Source organism: Gavialis gangeticus, unplaced genomic scaffold (assembly GCF_001723915.1).
Source record: "Gavialis gangeticus isolate Ggan-Ray unplaced genomic scaffold, GavGan_comp1, whole genome shotgun sequence".
NCBI classification, from domain to species: domain Eukaryota; kingdom Metazoa; phylum Chordata; order Crocodylia; family Gavialidae; genus Gavialis; species Gavialis gangeticus.
In genome coordinates, this window is record NW_017729009.1 from 13,961,960 (window position 1) to 13,974,102 (window position 12,143).

The 12,143-nt window shown below is 38.4% G+C and overlaps 1 protein-coding gene across 1 annotated transcript in view; it reads right to left on the minus strand.

Moving 5' to 3' along the window:
* Nucleotides 1-5,389: 5,389 nt before the first annotated feature.
* GID8 (GID complex subunit 8 homolog) overlaps nt 5,390-12,143 on the minus strand; it is a 7,876-nt gene continuing 1,122 nt past the window's right edge. Inside the window, exons 2-5 of the mRNA XM_019510129.1 lie at nt 10,894-11,023; nt 9,466-9,662; nt 8,805-9,002; nt 5,390-8,200 (exon numbers count right to left, since the gene is read on the minus strand). Of these exons, the coding sequence (XP_019365674.1) occupies nt 8,027-8,200; nt 8,805-9,002; nt 9,466-9,662; nt 10,894-11,011 (687 nt within the window). The 5' untranslated portion in view covers nt 11,012-11,023 and the 3' untranslated portion in view covers nt 5,390-8,026. The remainder of the gene's footprint in view (nt 8,201-8,804; nt 9,003-9,465; nt 9,663-10,893; nt 11,024-12,143) is intronic.

Consider the following 12,143-nt stretch of genomic DNA (forward strand, 5'->3'; position numbering starts at 1 on the left):
ATCCCAATAATGCTCCTAGCAACCTAATCCAAATGGCATTATGTTTATGGAAGAGATTTGCGTTGCCAGCACTGAGTCGCTGGACCCAAGATCGCGTGCGGATGGATGCCCGACTCTTGGCTCCCAAAACTGATGCTTAGTAAGGGCCTGGTGCCAGGTTATGACATGCTGAGGCCCTAGACTCTGTCCAGCTTAAGAGGCCCCATATGATAAAAATAATCCAATGTATGTATATTTTTGTCATATTAGAATGAAAATGTCCATAGAGAGTCATTTTCCCATATCTCCTTTATCTTTTATAAAACTTGATAGTGAGTCAGGGTTGGGTTTTTTCTTATTTAGAGGCCGCTCATATTCATTCATAGATTCATAGATTGTTATGGGCTGGAAGGGTCCAGCAGATCATCGGGTCCAGCCTGATATTGTGAGGCCCTAAACTGTATCTTGAGTAGTTTAAGCCTAAATCCAGCATGGTAAGGGCCTGAAATCCAGCGGTGACCAGAAGAAATGCTATGAGGACATACTGAAGCCAGATCTCAAGAAAACGCATGCCTATGCAAGACTTGGGAGGACCTGGCTGCCAATCGACTCTAATGGTGCTGCCACCTCAACCAAGTGAGCGTCTCACCCACGAAGCAGAGAAGAGAAAGTGAAGGAAGGAAAAGGAGAGAAATCCTAGGCTATGGCTTACCCCCACTGCAGAAAGACCTGCAACTTCTGCAGCTGCAGCTCTCTCTCAAGGATTAGACCCTTAAGGCACCTCAAGACCCATCCATGAGCCATGGCAGAGATCATTCTTGAATCGAAGGATTGCCCACAACACCAAGAAAGAGGGAGTCTAAAGCTGCCTTCCATACTCAGCCTCTGTTCCCTAGTGCTGCCAGTCCAAAATACAACCCCAAACATCTTGTGACTTAAGGCTACTGATTTTTTTCAAAGGGATCTGGGGCTGCCAAACTCATAGCAGTTCCTCCCCACAACAGCAAGAGCCATAACCCATAGAAGGAATTACAACGACACACCTGAGGACAGGGTAGTGATCCGGGTTGACTTGGATATACTTCCTGCCCCTGGTGCAGGGGGCTGGACTTGATGATCTTCGAGGTCCCTTCCTGCCTGAGTGTCTATGAATCTATCTGCAGCCATTCTTCGATTACAACAACCCCATCTCCACCCGTCTCAAGGCAATGCCTACCTTCAGTGCTCTCAGTTACTGAGATTCCTGTTTGCGGGTTGACATTAGTACATCCATTTGGAAATGCTCCTGCATGCATTTCATCTTGGAAGATGAAGCAAATGGTTCCACAAGTTTCCACGGGGGGAGGTAAAACAAAGGTGCAGGTGAACGCCTCCACAATAGACAGCAGCTCTCAGACTAGGGGAATTCACTGTGGTTGGTCTAAATACAACTTAGCACCCAAAATAAAAAGAATGGAACATGCACACATGCATGAATGAATGGCTTCTTGCCCACTTTTATTTTAGTGAGCTAGCTTGTTCAGTTCAGAGCATGCAGTCTGATTGAAAGGCTGGAGTACTGGAGTATTAAGACGGGTTCTAGGCTTCCAGTCTGCCATTAGACTCCTGTGTGGAAGCAAGGGCTTGAAATACCAAGTCTCTGAAGGCCAAACACAGGGCCATGTCTCCACCCAAAGCAAAAGGATATGAGAGTCCCTTTAGGAATCTGAACCTTCAAGACGGAGGATCTTACCGAATAACATTTTAGGCAGGGCTACATGTGTGGATAAGAAACTGCAGGGGAAGCTTGCAGATGACTTGAACAAGCCTGGCACCTGGGTCTTGGGAAAGGCAAAAGTTGTTGGGGTGAGTCCACTGTACAAGCAGGATGCTGTGAGCAAGCAGTCTCTATGGCTTAATTTCTTTGTCTACAAAACCAGAGCTACACATGTCCCGTGTAACCACACTAGGTTGCCTCAAGTACCCGATTCCTTCATTTAAAATGTAAAAACCCCTGAACTCTGGCTAGCTGCTTTGGTTAAAAATATCACAGAGATGAGGTTTAGAGTTTGAGCACCTAAGGAAGGTGCTATAGTTAATGCTCAGCGATAATATCTACAGTGGAATATGCTACAAAAGGGTGTCTTGCTACAGGTTTAATTCCTTCAGGCAGCAATATTGAGGCAAGGGATGTACCAGACAACTCTCTTGAAAGGATGTTGACATAATACTTTGCATTACAGTAACTGGTGTGGTAATGACAAAGAGCATACGGTAACAATTTTATTTTTTACAGTGGTTTTGGGAGCACTACATGAGAGTTATGGAATTGGTAGCAGTAGGGAATGAATGAACTATTAACCATTGGACAGAATCCTTATAATGATATTTAGATACCATTCAAAGATGCTGATGGAGGGACTCGTTTTTTTTCCAGAAGAGGGAGCTGTGTCACATAAGACAAGGTGATATCAAGAGTTTTATCAGTGATGGCAAAGGTTAGGAAATTGGATTGATACTTTTTGAAAAACATAACATGGGTTTGAGATGAATTTGAGGAGGGAAGAGACTAAGTGAAGACCAGAAGACACTACAAATTACATGCAAATACCCAAAGTTCAAAAGTGAGGTGTAAAAACTCACAGAGCTAGGGCAGGTTGCAAGAAGTAGTTATAATTTTGTAAGAAGAAAATTTTAGAAGGAATAGACCAATATTTACAGGAGAAACAAAGTACAAACAGCACATATGAAGGTAGACAGGGCAGAAGTTGGAAGGGCTAATAAAGCAAAACCGATCTAGGCATTTATGCTCTTAGCACTGGTAGACCCAAGCACCTCATCCACCCTACACATACACTAGAATGGAAGCTATTACTTTATTCAGCTTCTTCTAGCCTGTAATTAATCCCACATAAAAATTGTTAAGTCTTTTGTATAGTTTCCATCCATTTTTTAAAGACATGCTTATGCATAGTTAGTCTTTCACTGGAAAATATTAACCCATTGCTGACATGAACAGCTTTCACTTGCAAAATGGGAAAGGCCTAGCTATAAGGATAAGCCGGGTACAACGATCAAAGGAAAATACAGTTAACTAAGACGTTGTCTATAGATGCTGGCGTGGAAGTCCAAGGAAGAGGTTATCTTATGCTCCTGTGCAGTCCCAAGGGCATTACAAATAAATGGAGGGTGGGATTATTAAGATGGGTTTTGAAATAAGACAACTTACCTCATAGCATTAGTTCCTGTTTGGTCCAACTCTGCAATGATTGAAAGTTATAACAGTTTGTTGCATCAGTCCCCTAACTAAACTACTGATTACAATTGGGCATTCCACCTTCCCTTTAGGAGTGGGTTTTTTTCAGAATATAGGTAAGAAGTATGGCACTGGGATAGGCCAATGTGGAAAAGTTGGCCCGGAGGCTAGCCTGTATGTTTAGAAAATGGCTTCATATCTCAAGTTCCAACTTCGCACCATTTATAGGTGAGACATTCACTTACAAGGTTCAGTTGTGAACCAGGCCTTAAGCTCTCTCTCTCTACAGTTTCGGTTAAACTGTCTATTTCCAACTAAAAAATTCTCTCCTTTCATCACTCATCCCCAATGCTGAAACACTTAGGCTAGGGAAGAATACGCTCCATTTGACACAAAGTTTGTTGTACTTAATCTCCTTTTTTGCTGCTATATGGTATATATGGTAGAGAAAGATAGGGCAGGAAAGGAAAACTGAGTGTTAACGTAAATTTTTATTTGCTCTAAAACAGTAATATTCCAGGTAAAGCAACCCTTGCAAATCTTCACTTTCACATTTAAAAAACCCATTAGGAATATCTAGATGTAGCAAGTGTGGAAATTTTTTTTGACCTATTTATGACAATTTACACACTGGCTTTGTATTGCTAGCTCCTGAACATGACTGGGTTAGTACAAATGTGTACTCAAGGACCGAACTAAATCCATATATATGGATAGGGGCAACACGTTTTAAGTGGCTTCCTATGACGACAGAAGATTTATTGTCATGATGATACTACCACTGGGGAGAAGACACCCCAAAACCCTCCTGGCTCTGTATGTAAACGACTGCTCTGGTTAAATTTGGCTGCTTCATACCAACCTAAGGACTATACATGCTAATAACTACTGGTTTGCTTTGAGATGGCCGGGCTGCATTGCTGCAAATACTTACTAGCTGCATCACTTCTTTAAGACGTAGAACTCCCAGAAAGGATCTTGAACCCACATGGAGGTGCTTTGCAGCCATAACAAGCGGGGGGGGGGGGTCTAGCATGGAAGCCAGTTGTAGAACAGTAGGACCAAGTTAAGACTAGGTCCTGGCAAATAGTAAGGGCATTCCTAAAAAGACTGCCTGCAAGCCAGGGCCATCAAGAAAATGTGACACAGACTGCTCTCCAACTTAAATGTCTTTGTGCTAGAAGGTATTTTGAAATAAGCTGAGGCAAAACACAATTTTAAAAACATAGTTTAACTTGCACTCAACTATGCAAACCAGAGAGATTTTACAAAAAAAAGCTTAAAACAAAAAGAAGTATTTGGGACAGTACAACTGAAAAACAAATGTCAGTGTTATCTTCATGTTTGGCTAAAAAAAAAAAATACTTCATATACAGCCACACACACACACACACACACACACACACACACACACACACACTTTCTGGCAAACTTCTTCATGTGCTTGTGCTGTTGAAGTTAAAATTGTGAGAGTGAGACATTATTCAAGAAGAGATTCCACCTCAGTTTGCTCTTCAGATAGCTTCCTACTAATGAGTTATATCTGCTTCTCCAAGAGTTCAAGACAAAAATCCCATCCGTACGTTCGCCTTCATACTGGTTTCCAGGCAACAACCACCAGTTCTTCCCTGGTAATGCAAGAGGTTAGACAGCTCTGTAAATAGTACTTTGGAAGAAAAGCTCTTCTCTTCGTATTTCACATATATAGAAATCCATCACTCCCTGTCCTTCATGGATGGCTCTAATGTACAACAGAAGCAAGTACAAATGTACCTTTCCAATTGGACTGGCAAAACAGAAACATAGTAACTACCAAGAGGTAGAAATAATTAGGCAGTTTTATCACTCTGAGAGGTGTAAAGTTGATCTCCTAACCAGAATATATTTGCCAAGGTTTTTTTCTTTCTTTCTTTCTTACAAAGGACAAGGTAGGATATTTCACAATGATGCAACTACTTTATGTTCACAGCATTAATACAAAAAAGCCTTTGTTTTTGGCAAGGAAGAGGGCAGGAGAGGGGTGAGTGAGTAGCTTCTGACATTTCATTACTATGTTTGTCGCCACTGAGTTCAGAACAAAGCATAGATGCTGCCACACCATTCATACAAAAGTTATTTGTACCTTCTTAAAGATATGTAAAGTGGAACAAAAATATATCTGTATATATTTTACACTAAGAGCAAACTGATCAAAGTGGCATTTAATGTTATTTGTCAAAGTGGTTATCTAACAATAACGGGGTTAACAAAAACCCATTCATTAGTAGTCACCAAATAAGACATTTCTCATGCATATGACAAATTCATTCGTGTATTGACAGAGGTGTTTACTGTGTACAATATTTCCATAAGTTATGTTTCACAGCCCCTACCACTCCAGAATATTTCAAACAGATAATATATTATATTTGTATATGCAAACTATTTTATATACACTAATATAAAGATCCTTAGAAGTACCATTATGACTACCTTTATGCTTTCTGTAAAATGCATAGCTTTCAAATATTTTCTTGCAGTTACCAAAAACTTTACAGATTAAAGCTGCTTATCAATGTGGCATGTTCATAAAAACAAAGTGAAATAATCCTATACTAAAATTTTATATTAAACCCCCTAGAAAAACATGTTTATTTTTAATGGAAAAAAACCAAGCTAATGAAAATTCAAGTAACCTATGCTCAGTATCTGCCCAATATACTCTAATAATTAATGGAGCATTTTAAAAGTATGGTGAACTTCTCAGCCAGGACTGCAGTACTGCATTTCTCATGGAGAAAAATGCTAGTCATGCCACAAAAATGCACTTTCCATTTCATCCTGGAGAAGCTTTAGATGAGATTCAGCACACAAGGGTCAGACAGGAGAAAAACTGTCAGTTGTACATGAAGAAATTAAATCTAGTTCCAGTTTCATTTTTGCAGTTTGTTATTAAACAAGGTTATATTAACCATACAGATTATTGCAAACAAAGTAATATACATGGTCTTTAAAAAGCAACTGACTGAAAACAAATTTGCATCATAGACATTTAGGTAAACTGTTAGAATAATCAACCAGGGTGAAGTAAAGCCTATCCATTACAGCAAGTGGAAGCCAATGATAGCTCACTACTGTTTTGTAGGGATTATAAAATAATTGTGCATGGTGAACGCCTCAGTGGCAAAATGATCAGTAGTAAAAATGGGACAGAACCATAGTCTCCTTTTGTTACACCCATCATCTAGCTTATCCTTGGTGTTCTGTATCTCTCTAACTGCTTTATAGACAACTGTCTCCCCAGAAAATAGCTACACAAGTAAACAGTGTTCACAGTAATTCAATGAGTAACAGATTTTGTTAGCTTGTTTCCCTAAGTCATATGTATCTGCAAAGCTTTATACAGTTTAATGCGTAAGTATTCCAGTAAAGTAAGTGAAAACTAAGTTTAATTCTACAGGGTAATAGCTACCATACATGACTACAGCATCTACGCTATGTGACTGGTATGACATAATTGCCAGCGTACTGTGATGTTCTGCTATTTCCTCCAAACTGGTCTTTGCTCAGCAGTTCTGCAATAACTCAATACCATTTGCAACAACTCAATACACTGTTTTACAGGATCTAGCTCTTGATTTGGCAAGATTAGTGCTAAATACTACTGGATATACCAGTACACAGTGCTGTAAAAGTCATACATACAGCAAAACCTTCTATACCCAGATGATAAAAAAAACAAACCCAAAATGATCAGGGCTTCATGTGTAAGATAAGAATTATTGTTATAACTTTTCCTAACTGGAGTGGGGAAAAAACAACCAATATTACAGGGGAAGATGAACTCTACATCTCTTGGAACAGATATGGAAAAAGGTTTTACAAACAACTGTTCTGTTCAGCCAAGGCATAAGATGCAAGAATAACTAGCCTTACAAACGACATCCCTTATACTTAACAGCCAATCTGCAAGTAGAAAGACAGATTCTGTACAAAAGCAGACACTCAATAAAGCCTACAACGGACCTCAATCTCTAGGGATTGCATCACATCCTTTGTTTACAAAAGGCTGTAGTAACCAGCTGACACAGACATTGTTACAAAGGTGGACATTTATACAGGGAAATAAATCCCTGATCAAAAGTCCCAGTTACTAAATATAATGCAACGCCTGCTTTGAAGAGGCCATTCTGGTCTTTCTTGAACTTAAAGAGAAACTTATTTCCAGCAATACTTTTTTTGTGAAAAGATGGGTCACTGATCCATTGCAAACATAACTCTCACCATATAAAGCACCAGAGTCAGAAACAAGTCCTTAAATTATGATTTACAAGTTTATACACTATTTCCTAGGCAAGACATTGACCTTACGTTATGTTTATAGATGAAAATTGGCCAGTTGTTAGTTTTAAGAGGAATACATGTCTGCCTATAACTTAAAGTAGAAAATATTCACTGCTCTATATACATTTCAAATGGGAGACAGTTAACTGAATTGTTGCCAATATAACTGGTTGGCCACTAAACTAAGCATCAGTAGCCAACAAGAATCCTTGAATACTGTACTCTTAAAAAAGTTGTTTCTGTTCCTGTTTAGTTGTTTTTTTTAAAAATGTATTATAGTGCATAGCCTAAATCAGACTTTCCAAGAGATACAGTGCCTTTCAATGCAGTTTTGCAGCATTTAAAAGGGATTGTCCCTTTAAATAAGATGTTCATTGGAAAAAAAAAATCTGAATTGAGCGCTGTACTGTAGTAAAAATATTTCAGTCACAGACTGATATAAAGTATACTGTGCAGAACTTAAACTGTTTGGTGTCCATCTGCACATATTTACTTGGGTTCTTCAATTGTCCCCTTGCTGAGGTCTGTCATTTTGGGATATTTGACTTTCTTCTGGTCCAGCTCATTCTGCGCCCACAGTAGTAATTTCAGTAATTTGGCCAACTTGGGCGTAGATTCACGGTTTTCATAGTCTAGAACAGCTTGGTTAACTTCACTCCATACCTGGAAAAGAAATACTGAATTTAGTAGTAATTCTCTAGATTAATTGAGAGAGAATGCCCAAAGTACACAAAGTGCTGCTCTCATGATCTCACTCTGTGGCTTTTGAGTTCCAATCAAACAAACAAACAAAAAAAAACCAAGTACCATACAAAAAAAGTGCCAGATAAAAAAACTCCCAAAACTCTAGGGATAGCAGCAGCATCAGGAAGTCAGTCAAGGAGCTGATCAGAAGCAACAAGCTCAAGGGATTATATAAACCAGCAAAGTGGTTTTGGTTTGCATTTGCAAGAGACTAGAAAGCCAGTTAAAAGGGAAATACACACCTATTTTTGAATAAGGGAGCTGTGTAATGGCATAGTTTTCAACACTTTGAAATTTACAGTGGACAAAAATTAAGAAGTAAAACAAAAACCCTGCTATTAAGAGAGGGGCAAAACAATAATGTAACGTGGAGTATTTCACATGATCTGAATTCATGCATATTTTAAAAATATTGCTATCATAACAAGTTTTGCCACTAGAATTCTGTTCTGTGCAAAATATGAAATCCCAGCTCTCACAGAGAACATACATGGGAAATGCTTCTCATCTCAGACAACTGTACCTTCTGCCTTTGCATCATGTTGAGCAAGTCTCCAAATGGTGATTCTTCAGGATTATCAAAAGCCAGCAATGCCAGGGTGCGCTCCATTTCTGTCAGGCATTCTCTGCTTTCCTCTCCTTGTTCTGCCAACTGAGTTTGGGCAAATTCCAAGGCTGCTTCTGTCTCACGTTGCCGAATCAATTCAATCAAATGCTGCTGCTGTATGTGAAAGAGAAAGCAAGATTTTTCCATGTACTTGTTGGGTAAGTGTTTAATATATAGGGACTATTACATTATGTACCAACACTTTTAAAAGGGGTATTTTGTTGATGAGAAATGCAATTGGAATTTCAATTCTCGCAAGTAATAGTAAAGCTAGCCCTATTCTGCAGAAGAGTTTTGGAATCTTCTGAAACCTTTTCAAAGAAAACTTTGGTGTACAGTGCTGCCAGAAAACATGATTAAACATTGGCAATTGGAAAGTTTGTAAAACATGGTAAAGTTGAACATGACTGCACTCCATGCCACAAAATTCCCCTTGCAGTTCATGTACGAAGATAGACTTTTAAAACTGCAACCCACTGCATATTAGAAAGCTCTTGCAATTACAACTTTTCTTCACCGCCTCCACGCTTTTCCTGATACAAAACAAATTCAGCATTTGCTCACCACTGGGTCTTACCTGTAAATGAAAGTAAAGGTATCTGTTTGTATCCAGCAGTTCTGGGTGAAGACTGTTTATCAATGCAATGGCTTCTTGAATCTGTCCTTTCAGTATCATTTCTCGAATTTTTATCCTTTCATCCAGAGTCTCTAGGTCAACACTGGGCTCAATTCCAGACTCCATTCGAAACTTCTCTGCTGCCTCTTTAAAGCCCTCTGTAACGAAAACATTTCACCTCCAAAATCTAATAAGCCAACTTTTTCAAACATGTACAAAGGCCCCCAATTTTATTTGTAATCTTTTCAATAGAGTAAGCATTTTTGTAAATAAAACATTGAGATTTAAAAAAAACAATTAACTATTAGGTATCTAAGAGGGAGAATGAAATTAAGATAGTATTTTTTGAAAGACTTCACATTTTACATTCTAAATTCTATGCCATTTCTAAGGAGTTGAAGGGTAGAATTAAACCAAACCAAACCAAAATGTCTTCAGAAATCTTCTGCTGACCCCATACCTGAAAACAGAATGGCAGTCAAATAGGTAGGCTTGGTTATTCCTTGCCAGAAAAGACCTTGGCAAAAGATGGTGATGACTTATTTAAATATCCTTAGTAAACATATATAAAAACCAAAAGACTGTGTACTCTAGTTTGTACACTACACAAATTTCTTGTTCATCAGTGGGGGAGTGACAAATAAGTCCCTGATCAAAACCATATAGCTCTGACTTACACACACATACAAGTGATTCATGGCTGAATATTTAATTGTTTTCCTATCACTTAGATTCCTGTTGCACATGGACATAAATATGGGTGTAGACCGCCTGTTAATGGCTCCACCCTGGTACAGTTTGCCAATAGACTATGTCATAACTGCCAAATTCCAAGGGGTTTTTGTCCCTCTCAATTTAAAGTTCAGTGTCTGGATGGCAAATCTGATATAGAAGCTTATAAGGATAAAAATGTTTAAGAGATCAGTGTCCTCTTGCAATTATGTTCAGTCAAGTTAGCTAAAGATGGTTTCTAGTAGTCTTTTTTTACTTTGTGATGAAAGGCACAATTCAAATTATACTGGTAGGGAGCACCAGAATTTTCCATTTTTATAAAAACAGTGTGATATTAAGCTCTATACAACTTGGGGTAATGACGTATTCCAAAGCACTAGTGCCATAAGAGACAAAATTGTTACAATTAAAAAGAGACTGGAGAGCTCAACATTATATCCAAAGCCAAAACGTTTTATTTTTGCTCAAAAGAACAGTAATGAGCTGATATGTTGCTAAGAGAAGCCACAGCAAATACTGGTGTTTGCTATAGCAATTAATGGCACCCAATTAATAATACTTTTCAATAAAATGTCATTCATTTTTATGATGTGACACACAGGATCTGATCCAGAAGAGTCCAACCTCCCAAATTTAATACCCGCTGTTCACCGTTACCTGTAACAAGGTAGTTCATGATAAGGCGGTTCATATCTGCTCTCTGGATGTGCAAATTATTGAGTTTTTCCATCCATTCATCTTTTGTGATTTCATCAGGTTTTTCTGCATAGCTCATTCTGAACTCTCACTGTAAGGAAAGGAAAAGCATTTTGGTAGAAACATGCACAAGGCAAAGACTTTCACATGCCTACAAGAACACCTGTTACTAATAAAGAGCAATGGCTCAGAAAAAAAAGTTAGATCTGAGGCTGAAACGCACTTATTCTTGATCACGAGAGGATTATTTGACATGGTCACTAATGTGCCAGAGTGCTGAACTCAAGCTGACTTTTAAACTACCTGCTTCCCAAGGGGTCTTCCAAGTAAACATAGAAGCAACAATCATATGATAACAAGGCTCTTTGGGTAAATATGTTACTTTATATTAGGAAGCAAAACTTGTGGCAGAGGTGATATCTTTTATTAGACCAACTAGATATTTGCAATAAAAAATTATTTATTCGCAAGCTTTCAGGCACAGGCAATTGCAAAGATTATAAAAGTTCTCCAAGGTAGAAATGAAAATTCATATCTTTTATTAGACAACTAAATAGATAGGAAAATCATTCTTTCCAAAATTTTGGGTACAAACATTCCCGAAAGCTTGCAAAAAACAATCTTCTCAACTACTTATTTGTGATAGTTGGAAAAATTGTTTTTTGCAAAATTTTGGGCACAAACACCCCTGAAAGCTTGCAACACACAATTTTTTCCAACTATTTAGTTGTGATATCTTTTATTAGACAACTAAATAGCTGGAAAAAAACTGAACTTTGGAAGCTTGCAGGCACCATACCCTTCTTCAAGGATAAGGGCACTAACAAACTCACCATACGCTTCAAGAAGGATGTCTGTACCCAAAAGCTTGCACAGAACAATTTTTCCAACTATTTAATTGCAATGTCTAATAAAAGACAGCTAAATAGTTGGAAAGTTGTTCTTTACAAGCTTTTGGGCACAAGCACCCCCCAAAAGCTTGCAAAGGACACTTTTTTCCCACCTATTCAGTTGTGATCTCTTTTATTAGACCAACTAAATAGTCGGAAAAATTGTTCTTTGTGAGCTGTCGGGCACAAACGCACTTCTTCAAGCAGAGGGATGGCTGTCGGTGTATCCCCTATGAAGAAGGATGTTTGCACCTGAAAGCTTGCACAGAACAGTTTTTTCCAACTATTTAGTTGTGATGTCTTATAAAAAAAAAAAAAAAA